We start from the raw sequence: 15,237 nt of genomic DNA on the forward strand, positions 1-15,237 counted from the left end.
GGATAAATTTGGCATAGGAAATTAAGTGGGTTGCTTAGTAGAACCCAATCAGCTATGTGTTCAGAACTCTGAACCTGTCCCCTAATTTTACTAAATGCCCTCATTTGCTTTAAAATATCCTTGTTTTCTTAGAGTCATGAAATACAAAATGTCCTCATGCCTGACAGCACTTTCAAGTGTTAAATCTTTAATGTAATGTAAGATTTTGTAGAGATATGTATCTATACATATAAAACTGTCTATATATGTGTATTTCTTTTTTAAGTCTTCTTTAATTTTCTAAACATTTACCAAGTGGGTCTAGTTCTTTTTTCTGAAGATTATCTAACGTAGAAAATGGGTTCAATCAAGATCAATTAAGTTATGGTCACATCTGCGTTGACCATATTGAAAATTAATAAAAATTAACTTTTTCCATTGTGTCTCAAAGGTAATACAAGTGAAGAATTTGATTCTTGCATTGTCTCCATCTGCATAGATGTTACAGTACAATTATCTTTAGTAGGAAATGAAAAGTTCATTTTAGAAGTGTGTTCCCATGTTTTAGACATTGCAGGCTTATCTTTATGGACTTAGGACATTAAAGTTCTTTCTTGGAATTGTTCTTCAGAGGAGCTTTTGTTCTCTGTTAGCTCTGGTGTCTAAATTCTCTGTTAGCTCTGGTGTCTAAATTCTCTGTTAGCTCCGGTGTCTAAATTAACTCATAAAACTTTTCTCCTAATGCTTCTTCCCCATAAAAGTTATATTTATAGTGTAATTGGGAGAATAGAATTTTTGCTTTTCCTCAGAAAGGAATTTACTCTGCAGGTTTATTTTGGTGTGTCACTGCATCCCACAATTCATCTAATATGAAGCTGGTTTTGAGTAGTATGTGTGTAATTTCCTTTGCTTTATGTGTTTTTTTGGGGGTTTTTTGCATTTTCTAGAGAATTTCTCAAAACTGTCAGTTTCAGTCGGTTATTTCCACTGGAAGCCAATATACTTCATTCACTCACCTATTTAGGGCTTTCAAGGCCCTTAAATGTTTTCTTCATTTTTCACTGCAATGTTTCCATGAATAGCATTAAAACCACACAATTCTAGAAATTAAAAATACCAAATCTTTGCAGTTATTTTCTCACAGTATTAGGACCTGAAATGAAATGATAGTTTTAGACTTTCTGATTCCAAATTATTTCAGTAATGGAAAAGTTGCATAAGTACTGTGCTGCTTAAGGTGATGTAAGCTGATGAGCGTAGCAGAGTTGAAATGCAGAACCTTGAGACTTCTGTTTACTGCTTGTAAAATGCTATATGGTTCCACAACTCTGTGATACATTTTCCATGTTCAGATAAGTGATTGCATTTAATGTAACTTAAATGTAAAAAATTAAATAGAATTATCCTTCCATAATATTCCATGGTTTTGAAACTCTACAGTCTGAATGTTTTAAAATAACCATATAGTGACTTTGTAATCTATTTTACCATTACCATCAGATGGAACTTGTAGAAGAGAAAAACATAGTCAAGACTCAATGTCGACAACTAGAGAAGATAAAAATTGAATATAATAAACTGACAGAAGAATTAACCCAAAATGAAGAAGAAAACATAAAACTCAGGCGGAAATGTGAGTTTGTAAAACAAGAACTGGAAAAAAAGGTAAACGTACTTGGTTTTAACCATGATTCATCAGTCTCCCTGATGATAAATACCTAAAATAAATGATGAATTCTAGAAATACATGGTAAACTTAAAATATAAAAATATATGTACATATTAAAGAATATACACAGTTATACTGTAGTACACAGTTATACTGTAGTACACAGTTTCTATATAAATCAAAGAAGGCAAAAGTGCTTTGGCTAAGTTGTGAACTGTATCCCTCCAAAGATTTGTTAATTCTATGTAGGTGTAGAAATGTAAGTCCTGTTTCCTGCCCTGTTTCTAATACGGGTAATTAACAAAACGCTTCTGGTTTTCTTCACATTTTCTTAAATTTGCAGTGCAGCTATGAATAATTTAGAGCCAATTTGAAGCAATGTAAGCACGGTAAAAGAAATTCTAAAATTACTTTCTGCTTCAATATTTAAAAAACGGCAAGTTTATAAGAAATTCACGTCCCTTTCTTGTAGTGGCATTGTATTTCTAGAGGGGGATGCTGTCTGACAGCCATCCTTGTTGCCTAGTGTTCTGGTTATTAATACTTACTATCAAATATAATTAGCAGTCTCACAACCTGAAGTTGTCAGCCTTTGTTTTCAAAAATCTAGTGATAAATACAGAGTTGCTGAAGAATTTTATTTTGTAACTCTTTCTGCTTTCTTGAGTTCTGTTTTTTTCCCGTGATTGGTTCCACAGCATTGTCTTTTAATATGTTTTTATTAATATGAAATGTATTTTACATTGTGCTGGTTTTATATCTTGTATTTTTCTTCCTGCAACGTTGTGGTTTCAGATAAGTATTTCTGTGTACATGGATGAAGTTTTACTTTCTCCAGTGTAAAACACATTCCTGTCAGTATTTGATTAATTCATATTAAGACAACATTGAAAATGCTGCTTCAAATCTTTGACAGATTTGGTTTCCTAGATTATAGTTCAAGAAAAGAAACAAACAAAAAAAAATCTGTGCATTCTGCAGGAAATGGCTTATAAATTTTTCATATGGTCTTCATTTTTAAAAAAATGATGTTTTAGCTTCTAGCTGAGTAACTTATCCTCTTCTGTGTCAATTTAGTAATTTCTCATGCTTGTGAAAAGAAATTTTTTTGATATAGGTATTTCTATTAACATGGTACCTCGTTCGTTCATTCATTTCACGTGAACCACGGAATACTCATCAGATAATTCTTCATAGTTCGATAGTTTCAAACTACTTAAATTCGATAAGAGGCCCATGGACATTGTAGGTCCTTTGTGGCTTTTCAGGTTTTTCAATTCAGTTTTCATCTTGTATTTCATTGTTATAAATGAAGTGCACAACGTCACTTAGGTGTTGAGCTTAAAATCTAATGGGCTTATTTTGAATGTGGGTAAAGAGATTGTTTGGAAATGCTGTTGGCTCCTTTTGTCATACTGCTTATGTTTTCAGCATATACTGACTGTCTGTCAGTCAGTATGCTGTGACTCCTAGCCCTGAGAGAAAAATGTTGGGGTGGTTTTTTGTTTGGGGTTTTTGTTTTGGTTCTGTTGGGTTTTTTTTAAAAGTATGGAATAAGAAAATCTTAAACCTGGCATTTCTCTTAGCGTGTTAAACTAACAGGAAGTGCTTTAAAACCTCAACTTGTCAGACTAATAAAAAGTTCCTAAAATGAAAATTCAAAATGTTTTTTCTAGGTTGGGATTTTAGTGCTGTAGTACCTATTATTAAGGAAATGTGTTTGTAGGAGTGTACATAGTCTTCTGCAGTCAGTTGTAAACTAGCTCCAGCCTTACCTGATATTGGGAAGATATGGTTTTTAGACCGAGATGAGTTTTTTATCTCTTAGCTGAATAAAAAACAGAGAAGCTTTCAAGGACACAATCCTGAGGGCTCAACTTTTGAAGGTAAATGCAGATGGAGTATTCCACTTGATTGCTTTAGTCAGTTAACTTAAGAGAATATTTACTATTGTGGTTTTATTGTGGATTGTTAGACGGGGCATTAGGATGGGGGAAAATTATAATACTGCCTCTTGAGAAATCTCATACTACCTGTCATATTATGGTATTGCAGAATCCTATTGTGTTACAAAAGAATTCTCTCTTTTCCTTTTTCACGTTTTTTTATACTTTTAATGTTATTCTGTCTTTAGTGCAAATACTAATTCAAAGAAATAGAGGTATTATAGATAGCTTGGATTTTTTTTTTTTTTTTCATGAAAGATGAAGGGGCAGAGAATAATGGTAAAATTTTCTCTTCTCTTCCTTTTGTGCACTTCTGAGTCATTAGTGGTTTCATTTCTCCTGTAGGCTCTGAAAGTAGAACGTTGAGGAACGTTGGCATGCTCAAAATCAAGCAGATGGAAAAATAAAGGGAAAAATCCTGAGTTATATACTCTCTTAGTCTCGGTCTTTGGGAGTGGACTTTGGCATGCACTGTATTGCGTTCAATGAATGAGCATAGAATACTGATACTGGAAGCATATGTAGTGCAATCTTACTACCTCCAGAATAGTGATCTACATCAAAACTGCTATTTCAACTCCCATATGGGTAGTGCAGAAATAGTGGAAGTTGTGCACATTAAAAATTCTCGGGATTCCTTCAGTTTGAAATGGCTACTGTCTAACTCAGGTATTTTTGTATGAATTAGATTAAAAAATCAGGCTGCTTATCACGTATAGCTTTTTCATGTTTGAAAGTCACCTATATTAAAAGCCACCTATTTTGCCAATAGATGCAACACCTGTACAGATATACATGTGTACAACCCTCTGGAAGGAGGTTGTAGCAAGGTGGGTGTTGGTTTCTTCTCCCAAGTAACAGGCGAAAGGACAAGAGGAAATGGCCTCAAGTTGTGCCAGGGGAGGTTTTGATTGGATATTAGGAAAAATTTCTTCACAGAAACGGTTGTCAAGCATTTGAACAGGCTGCCCAGGGATGTGGTTGAGTGACCGGCCCTGGAGGTATTTAAAAGACGTGCAAACATGACACTTAAGGACATGGTTTAGTGGTGGACTTGGCAGTTGTAGATTTACAGTTGGACTCAATAATCATAAGGGTCTTTTCCAACCTAAATGATTATATGATTCCATATGTATCCCACTCGCAGGACTTGTATGTTAGAAATTACCTAGCTCCACATTGATGTCTTGTGAGAGCAATGTATGAAGATTTCCAAGTTTAAACAGTTGCACTTTGTCATTGCAAAGATCCATAATTAATAAATTGTCAAAATTATTATTGCTTTTCTCACTGTTCTCAGTGCACTTGCACTTACTGAAATGTGCCTTTACCCTCTGCTGCATTAAATACTCGTGATCTCAATAGCAGACAGGTGTGAACCAATTTAATTTTTCACAGGATAGTTTTGTTATGTTAATTACAATGCATAGTTCAATATATAGTATATCAAAACTGCTGCTAGGTTCAGTTTTACATGGTGGCTCTATCCTTGATGTAAAGGAGGAGAATCTGAATTTTAGAAAAATAGATAACATTTAATCATCTTTCTGACATTGGGTGATGACATATAATGCTTTCCTCAGTGCTGGTCACTGTCCTATGAGATATTCTTTGAATACTTTTCCTTTGAGAACACACTGACTGACAATACAGGCTTCCTTCAGGGTTCTCTTTGTGATGACAGAGATTAGATGCTTATAACTGATTCAAGGCAAAAGATAATAAGAGGGTTATTTGATCTGGACTCTCTTTCTACTTCTGAAAGAGATTTGTAATAGAATGTCTGGTTTTGATGCTGAAAATGGGCTCTGTGATTGTTGGGTTTGGATTTAGTAGCAGTATCTTCAGACCTGATTTACAGAATAAGGAGAATCAAGGGAGGAACTTATGAGTACTACTAGAAGGTATTATTTTCCATGGCAAGGAACTGAACTTGGTGCATGAGTGAGTAAACTGTGATTATAAGATTGAAAGGTATATTGCTAATGATATGTCTTTATATTATTAATGCAATAATTTCTCATTTTTTTTGTTTTTCCTCTTTCACTCCAGGATAAACAGATCAGCAACGAAGAAGATCATTTGAGAAGGATGGATGAGGCCAGGCTGCAGTTTAAGGATCAGCTGTGTCACTTAGAAATGGAACAGGAATCCATTCTCACCATGATAGGAAGTGAAATTGATGCTGCTTGTGAAATTTTTTCTCGTGACTACATGGAGAAATTCAAAGTAATTTTAAGTTTTAAGTTTGTTATTTCCTTAACAAATGTTTTTTGTATCAGAATTTGTATGCATTGTTGTCACTTATCACTTAACTGATACAGATAATTTATGGACAATAGGATTATGGATATTTAGGTGGTACAGATGTACACTACTAAGTATTTGATTTGGATACTATGAAGATCTGCCCACGTGTTAATCATTACTGCTTTCTTTTGCCAATTTTTTTTTTGGTGAGAAGTAGTTCTCCTTTTGTTTGCTAGTGTGAAAGGACCTTGCATCAGCTAGAATTTTGAGGCAGGTTTTCCTAGGCTACCTCTTTAGAGGTGGGAAGTCCCCAAGAAAGACCTAAAAGGCTTTTAAAATTGGGGAAAAAGTCAAGAAAGGTTTTATTAAAAAAAGCAAAGCATCTAAATGACTTTTTAAGTAGAGAAGTAAATGCTAGAAGTGGAAAAAAATTATAACCTACTCATTCATGGAGCAGGTCCTTGTATCCAGAAAACTCAGACTCAAAGTTGCAGGAAACCTGTAGCTTGCTGTAAAGTTTTTTCACTCTTTTACTACTTCTCCTGCAACCCTTGTCTCCTATTAGCTTTTTTTTTCCTGAGCATCTTCATTTGCTCCCAAGGGAAAGAAGCCTCTCTTCCTCCCTCCAGATGATTCTACATGACTAATCTTAAATCAACATTGTATACAGCTGAGAAAAAAGAAAATGGACAGTTCGAGTCAGCATGTTGCCATCCTCACTGGCATTATGGCTACTTGACCTGCTAGCTTTTTAGCCTTAGCTGTAACCATAGAGTACACTTGGATTACACCTTTTTTGGCTTGCTATTTAAACAGAGCATACTTTCTACTCTACAGTTCCTGGTCACTTGACTGGGATTGGCTGCTTTTGAAATAGAATTTTTTTCAGCATTGACACTGAAAACCCATTATATTTTCAATATTTTTTCTTTGTTTTATTTTCTATTTTATCTCCTCACCTGTTTTGTTTGAGGGTGTGAAGTCACTTTGTTTCAGCCTTGAAGTATGGTTGTGCCTTTTTCTCCACTTACATATGGAATTGGGATGTTGCAACACACAAACATATGAGAATTCTAAGAAAATTTATTTGTCAAACGAGCTTTCTTCTCTGTATCCTTACAGATAAATCTTTTTTTATTAAGTCTGTGGGATCTCCTATAGTTGCCTACCCTCTTTCAGTTTGAAACCGTTACCCCTCATCCTATCACTACACTCCCTGATAAAGAGTCCCTCCGTATTTTTCCTGTAGGCCCACTTGAAGTACTGGAAGGCCGCTCTAAAGTCTCCCCAGAGCCTTCTCTTCTCTGGGCTGAACAACCCCAACTCGCTCAGCCTGTCCTCGTAGGGGAGGTGGTCTAGCCCCTTGGTCGTATTCATCACCCTCCTCTGTACCTGCTTGAACAGGTCTGTGTCATTCTTATGCTGGATGCCCCAGATCTTGATGCAGTACTCCAGGTGGGGTCTCGCCAGAGCAGAAGAGAGGAGCAGAATCCCATCCCTTGACCTGCTGGCCATACTTCTTTTGATGCAGCCCAGGATGTGATTTGCTTTCTGGGCTGCGAGTGCGTGTTGCTGGCTCATAATCAGTTTTTCATCCACCAGTACCCCCAACTCCTTCTCTGCGGGGCTGCTTTTGATCCACTCATTGCCTAGTCTGTATTTGTGCTTGGGATTGCCTTGACCCAGGTGCAGGACCTTGCACTTGACCTTGTTGAACTTCATGAGGTTTACATGGGCCCACCTCTCCAGCCTGTCAAGGTCACTCTGAATGGCCTCCCTTCCCCTCAGCATGTCAACCACACCACACAGCTTGGTGTTGTTGGCAAACTTGCTGAGGGTGCACTCAGTCCTACTGTCTGTATTGCTGACAAAGCTGTTAAACAGCACTAGTCCCAATACTGACCCTTGAGGAATGTCACTGGTCTCCACTCGGACATCAAGCTGTTGACTGTGACTTTTTGAGTGCAATCATCTAGACAATTCCTTATCCACTGAGTGGTCCCTCCATCAAGTCCGTGTCTTTCCACTTTAGAGACAAGTATGTTTTGTGGGAAAGTGTGAAATGTTTTGTGCAAGTCCAGGTAGATCACATCGGTTGTGCTTCTCTTATCCACCAACACTGTAACCCCATCATAGACAACCAAATTTGTCAGGCAGGATTTGCCTTTAGTGAAGCCATGTTGGCTGTCACCAATCACCTCCTTATTTTCCGTGTGCCTTAGCATATTTTGCATGAGGATCTGCTCGATGATCTTGCCAGGCACAGAGGTGCGACTGACTGGTCTGTAGTTCCCCAGGTCTTCCTTTTTGCCCTTTTTAAAAATGGGGGTTATGTTTCACCTTTTCCAGTCAGCGGAAGCTTCACTGACTGCCACAACTTCTCAAATATTATGTACAGCGGCTTAGCGACTTCATCCACCAGTTCCCTCAGGACCTGTGGATGCATCTCATCAGGTCCCATGGACTTGTGCACCTTCAGGTTCCTTAGATGGTCTCAAACCTGATCTCATACAGTTCTTCATTCTGCCAGTCTCTGCTTTTGCCTTCTGCGACTTGGGTGGTGTGGCTGGAGCACTTGCCAGTAAAGGCTGAGGCAAAAACGTTGAGTACTTCAGCATTCTTCATATCCTGAGTAACTTCTGGAGACATCCCACATCATCCCCAGTCTTCCTTTTGTCACCTGTGTACCTGTAGAAGTTTTTCTTGTTGTCCTTAATATTCCTGGCCAGATTTAATTCTATCAGGGCCTAGGCTTTCCTAACTAGATCCCTGGCTGCTCGGGCAGTTTGTCTGTATTCCTCCCAGGCTACCTGTCCTTGCTTCCACCCTCTGTAGGCTTACTTTTTTTGTTCAAGTTTGTCTAGGAGCTTCTTGTTCATCCATGCAGGCCTCCTGGCATTTTTGCCTGACTTCCTCTTTGTTGGGCTGCATTGCTTCTGGGCTCTGAGGAGGTGATTGAATATTGACTGTCTATTTTGGGCCCCTCTTCCCTCTAAGGCTGTATCCTATGGTACTCTATCAAGCAGTTTCCTGAAGAGGCCAAAGTCTGCTCTCCTGAAGTTCAGGGTAATGAGCTTGCTGTGCAACCTCCTCACTGCCCTAAGGATCTTGAACTCCCACTGTTTCATAGTCGCTGCAGCCAGGCTGCCCTTGAGCTTTACGTTCCTCGCTGGCCACTCCTTGTTAGTGAGAACAAGGTCCAGCATAGAGCCTCTCTTCATTAGCTCCTCTATCACTTGGAAAAGGATGTTATCATCAATGCATTCCAGGAACCTCCTGTATTGCTTATGCCCTGCTCTGTTGTCCCTCCAACAGATATCGGGATGGTTGAAGTCCCCCATGAGGACCAGGGCTTGTGAACGTTTATGATACTTTCAAAAAAGGACATACAGTTTCCGACTGAGAATATACACCTTGATGCAGAGATATGTTCTGGGGAATGTTCAAAATCCATCATTGTAGTGATTTTTAGAAAAAAGTGTACAGACTCGGAATACTACCGTTACAACTTACTTAAGTTGCACCTTTAAACAAAATTTGTATCAGTGCGTTTGTTTTTAAATGTGACTAATTTGTGGTTAAATTATTATATTAAACCATTTACAGATATGATTTCCAAGCTGGATTTTTTGCAAAGAATATTTATCTGATGAATTTCAGTAAGCGGGAAACACTCTCTCCTTTCTCTGTTCAATTCTCATTTTTATGCCTATTTCTTTCTCCCCTACTATTCCATAGGCAATATCACTTACGCCAACAGTGCTGAATGATCCTCATCGCTGGTTAGCAGAAACAAAGGTAATAATCAAACCTCCTGAAATTTTGCTGAATAGGATAGTATCCAACGTTTATATTCATTCAGTTGACAGTGTGTTTGAGAAGTCACTCAAAGGGGAAAAGGAAAAATACAAAAGCATTCCTTTGGCAATAATTCTGGTATTCCCAGACTGTTATTTCAACAGATGGAATAATTTTCCAAATTTTGCTATCAACAAGAAATAGCTGTGTCTATAGCAAAATAAATAACAATGCTGTTTTTACGAAAAATGCAGTGAAGTAACTGCAGTGATAGCCTTTAGATCTGACAAGAAAAACATGAGAACATAGTCAGCAGGTTAGGTTTCTCTTACAAGGTTATAGCAAGGCAAGAAATTATTTTAAATAAAGCTGTTAGTTATTAAATCTAAAGGATATTACACTCGATTCTTGGAAAATGAACTATTTTCCTTCCCCCTTTGTTTGAAGCTTTTGAATCCAGTAATGTTGGTGCACATATGCTTGAAAACTTCGAAGTGATGACTAGTAACTTATAACCCATGTCTTTCATTTCGCAGCTTTCCTCCTGCTCCCCAGCTCACACACACAAACGCATTTCTTATCCAATATCTTTTAAAAGGAGTAAGTGTCTCATGATCAAAGTAGGTCATGAGAAACTGTAGAGAACATGCTTTTTTTTTTTTCATTTCATGTAGAAAGGTCAAAACTGCAGGAGAATTGACTTAAGGAAAAATTGCAGCAGTTTGCGCGTAAGATAATTCAAAGTTAATGATGGTGTATGGTCTATGTAAGACTTGTAGACCAAGAAAGACTGCCATTATAGATAGCAGAGCAGAGAGAAGATCGGAATCAAAGAAGAGATGTTATGCAGGAAGTATTTTCTTCATTTAAAAAAATGACACTGACATATTATTAAAAATGTCTTTCAAAAGCACCTAATAATCATTTGCATACATTTCTCACCTAAGTTTCTTTAGCTATTAAAGGGAAGTCTAGAATGAATGACTAGTTAAAATCTCCCGTTTTTTTCTTTCTTTTTAAATAGGCAGTGTGAAAGTATTATCTCTTACCACTTCTAGATTTACTATATTGACCATGTCCTGTCTTATCTATGAGCTCTCTGCTTTTTTCCTCTGTGTGACCCTTAAATATTAATTTTTGCTGTCCAGAGAGGATTGATGTTACTTCTTTTAGAATGGATAAATGCTTTAAATTCTGTCAACATAGAATAGAGAGTGAAAAGCATTCTGAAAGGAAGGAGTATCTCTTGGGGTCTATGTATAAACTAATTCAATGAAAATTTCCATACCTACCCTAGCAAATTTATGCTCCTGATTAAAGAAAAAAAAATAAATCTGTGTATTGCTTCTTCACATACAATTATCAGCCAAAATATAGCTGCCTTCTGAGGCTCTTTAAGAGGACCTATGTTGTCCTTCAATATTATTACCTGATTGTCCCCATTTGTTGTTATTATTCAGTAATAGGTACAAATGAGTAATCTGTGACTCCAAAGATAATTTTATCAGTTAATGTTTGTGTCCTCTTATTTTCATTAGAATTCTTTAATTTTTATTGTCCCATTATTTTAACGTAGACTAAGCTTCAGTGGCTGTGTGAGGAGGTAAAGGAGAGAGAAAGTAAGGAAAAAAAGCTGCGATGCTACTTACTGCAGAGCCGAGAACAGCTTAAGCACTTTACACAGATGAAGGAGGCTGAACATCAGTCTCTCTTTAAACAAATAAAAAAGCAAGAAAAACTTTTGGAAGAAGTTCACAGAGAAAAAAGAGGTATGTTGGTGGTTCCATTTTTGTTGATAACAAGGAGAAAGGAATTATAATTAGTAGAATTTTAAAATTCTATGGCACATTCGTATGTATTTTATCAGCCACTTATTACAAACTCTAATTTAGTAATGTGCTAGTGATAACCAAGAAAACAGTTAAGATTTTTGTTTTCCCTTGCTGACAAAAAAGGCAAATGTAATCAACTGCATTTTAACCCAGTACAATAGCTGAAAAACACATGACTTTGCAACATGGGCAGTGGATATAGAAGTTATTTTTCAGCTATACCATCTGAAACATTCCATGACCCGGGCAATGAGGAATTATACAAGAATCTGCAGCAGCATTGATAATGCTGATTTTATCTGTCAAAAAGAAAGAGCCCAAAGCAGTCCCAAGTCCTGTGCAGTTAGTCCCTTTTGCTTAAATTGTATGCACAAAGAACTTTGGCAAAATTTCTTCTCATCCGTTCTTCTCTATCGCAAAATGAAGTAACACAAACTTTGGTTCTAATTAAAATGAGTGACATTCTATATGGAATACTACATTAAGTACAGTTTTCTCCCCCTCTTGGCATGTAATTCTTACTCTGGAGTGTTATGTGCCAGGGTTGGTGCTAGTATTCATGCCATCCATGCTTGTTAAGAAGGGGAAATACTAATCCGTTTTTACTGAGTGGTGTAGATGTTCTGGCAGGGATGGACATCACTGTCCCCAGCCAAGAGCCATTTTTTAGTCTTTGCTCAGGTACTTGTAGTTTAGAATTTTATAGTTTCTTGAAGATTGTCTTTGAGCAGAATTATTTTAAGAGCAGAGAAACATTCTTTCATCATGAGCTTACTATTCTAGAATTTCAGGAAGGCAGGAAGATCCCAGTCTTTCATTGTTCTGCGTTTCATCTGCGTAAAGCTTGTTACTTATAGCTCAATTAAACACTTTATTTCAGTGAAGAGTATTTTTGTAGTAAAACCAGAGCATTATAGCAAACTTGGAACATAAACAACTCACAGTGCATCGTTACTTTCATCCTTAAAATCAGATTTCTTTTTCTGCTGTCAGAAATCAATACTTTGGACTTCTTTATATACACTCTTTATAACAACCGAACTTAGGTATACTGTAAAATTTCGAAGTGTAGCCTTGGTCTTGGTCAGGAAGAATCCACGCATGTTGTTGGTTTGAGTCTAGTCACTAGCTCTTACAGTCAGTTTGTGATTTATTTGTGAAGTTTTATCTTCAAAGGTGTATCTTATTTAAAGGTTTTGGAAGACAAGTCTGCATTGTTACCTTTCTGATGTTTAGAAGCTTCCTTTAATTTTCATGAAGGGATTTTTATTAAGTGCTTGGAAAATTACTTCGAAATTGTACACTGAATACTGACACATACATGGTGGATCTGAGCAAAAGGACAATTAACAGTTATTAATGCATACCTTTGACACACTCCCCCAAAACATTCTTCTCTGAAATTGGAGAGAAATGGATTTGGTGGGTGGACTATTTGGTGGATAAGGAATTGGCTGGATGGTCACATCCAGACAGTAGTGACCAGTGGCTCGATGTCCAGATGGAGATCAGTGATGAATGGTGTCCCTCAGGGGTCTGTACTGGGACCAGCATTGTTTAGTATATTCATCAATGATATAGATGGTGGGATTGAGTGCACCCTCAGCAAATTTGCAGATGACACCCAGGTGAGTGGTGCGGTCATGGTGCCTGAGGGACCAGATGCCACTCAGAGGGACCTGGGCAGGCTCAAGAAGCAGGCCCATGTGAACCTCATGAAGTTCAGCAAGGCTAAGTGCAAGGTCCTGCACCAGGGTCAGGGCAGGGCAACCCCCAAGATCAGTAGAGGCTGGGAGATGAAGGGATTGCGAGCAGCCCTGCGGAGGAGGACTTCAGGGTACTTGTGGATGAAAAGCTGGACATGAGCCAGCAATGTGTGCTCGCAGCCCAGAAAGCCAATCGCATCCTGGGCTCCATCAAAAGAAGTGTGGCCAGCAGGTTGAGGGGGGTGATTCTCCCTCTCCGCTCTGGTGAGACCCCACCTGGAGTGCTGTGTCCAGCTCTGGAGTCCTAGTGCAAGAAGGACCCGAACCTGCTTGAGTGGGTCCAGAGGAGGGCCACAAAAATAATCAGAGGGATGGAACACCTCTTCTATGAGGACCGGATCAGAGAGTTGGGCTTGTTCAGCCTGGAGAAGCGAAGGCTCTAGTAAGACCTTATTTCAACCTGTTAATACTTAAAGGGGGCTTATAAGAAATATGGGGACAGACCTTTTAGTAGGGCCTGTAGCAATAGGAGAAGGGGTAATGGTTTTAAACTGAAAGAGGGCAGATTCAGACTAGATATAAGGAAGAAATTTTTTACAATGAGGGTGGTGAAACATTGCAACAGGCTGCCCAGAGAGGTTGTAGTTGCCCCATCCATGGAAACATTCAAAGCCAGATTCGATGGGGCTTTGAGCAACCTGGCTGAGTTGAAGACGTCCCTGCTTACTGCATGGGGGTTGGACTAGATGACCTTTAAAGGTCCCTTCCAACCCGAACCGTTCTATGATTCCAAATTTCTGAATGGATCAGGAAAATGTAGATAACTAGCAATCTTACAGGTAGAACTAGAAAGAATGTGATCAAAGGAAAAAGATATGAAGCCAATGCTTGAAAATGATCACTGAGTAGACAGGGTAATTGTAATTGACACAGGTTCAGTGATCAGAATTTCTGTATTGAAATAGATTGGTTCCATCTCTTTAAAATTTTGTTGGAGGATGTATCTAAACCATAAAAAATGGAAGGCTACATGGTAGGAGACTTGTATTTTCACATCTATAAATGACTGATGCTAACCTGACCTATGGAGGAGAATAAAGTACTTCTGCTGAAAGTTTGCTGTAGGTGAACCTTGAGAACTGTTAACATGCCTTATAGATTGATATAGTCTATAAATAGGGTAAATAGCGCTGACTTGTCTCGTTTGCATCTTTTTATGTAATATGTTAGACTACTATTTGCATACCTCACTGTGTCATGGTACGGTCTTTCTTTGTATTCTATTACCTCAGTTTCCGAAGGAATATGTCACCTCTCAGGTTTTCTTTTCTTGTGTTTTCTTTAAAAACTTTTATTCAGGACTCAATGGTGATAATGGCTAATTTTTTTTTTTTGTCAGGCAGAATAAGTACTCCCTTTAATCATTTTGTTAGTAGTCTTTTTGTATTTAGGTTGATGTAGACTCAGATTAGATGACAGTAAACTTTTAACTAAGTGTAATTATACCTTCTGGTAGCTGACTTAATTATTATTGAAAATGTTTTGTGAGATACTGTAACGAAAATAAAACAATAGCAGAATAACAATAGCAATGGCAAATAAAAGCATTCTTGTAAATGTTTTATAGAACAATGTAGGTTATTTGCTTTACAAGTAAGATCCTGTCAAGATTTTCTTCCACCACGTACAAAGAACTTTGAAAGAGAACATGCTTTGATCTTTCAAGCTTGAATGTTTCTATTATTATCCTCCATTTGTTTAAAATGATAGCACCAAGACCCTGTATAATATTAATAGTGTTTTAGTGTTCTTATATTTAAATAATTATCTGCTAAGATGATCTCCCTGAGGCCTTATTTGCTTTTTTTAATTAAGTGCACAGGAAATAAAGCAAACCTTATTTAGTTTTTTAATTCTCTTGTACCTAATTTGATTTAGGCTTTGTGCGAAAGTTCACAGCCTGCATTTAAATTTCAAGCTATAGGCAAAGTTATGTGAAATTATTAGACTGAAGAGAGTGGTAAAAAGTAATGCTATTTACTGAGCACAAAAAATAG

At 37.5% G+C, this 15,237-nt stretch overlaps 1 protein-coding gene across 1 annotated transcript in view; it reads left to right on the plus strand.

Annotated features, from left to right (window-relative positions):
- Positions 1-15,237, plus strand: part of CEP128 (centrosomal protein 128) — a 134,811-nt gene that overhangs the window by 60,794 nt on the left and 58,780 nt on the right. The window contains exons 15-18 of the mRNA XM_086463075.1: positions 1,480-1,644; positions 5,647-5,823; positions 9,583-9,642; positions 11,219-11,411. Coding sequence (XP_086319201.1) covers positions 1,480-1,644; positions 5,647-5,823; positions 9,583-9,642; positions 11,219-11,411 — 595 coding nt within the window. The remainder of the gene's footprint in view (positions 1-1,479; positions 1,645-5,646; positions 5,824-9,582; positions 9,643-11,218; positions 11,412-15,237) is intronic.

This window comes from Leptosomus discolor, chromosome 3 (assembly GCF_034619465.1).
Source record: "Leptosomus discolor isolate bLepDis1 chromosome 3, bLepDis1.hap2, whole genome shotgun sequence".
In the NCBI taxonomy this organism is placed as follows: Eukaryota; Metazoa; Chordata; class Aves; order Leptosomiformes; family Leptosomidae; genus Leptosomus; species Leptosomus discolor.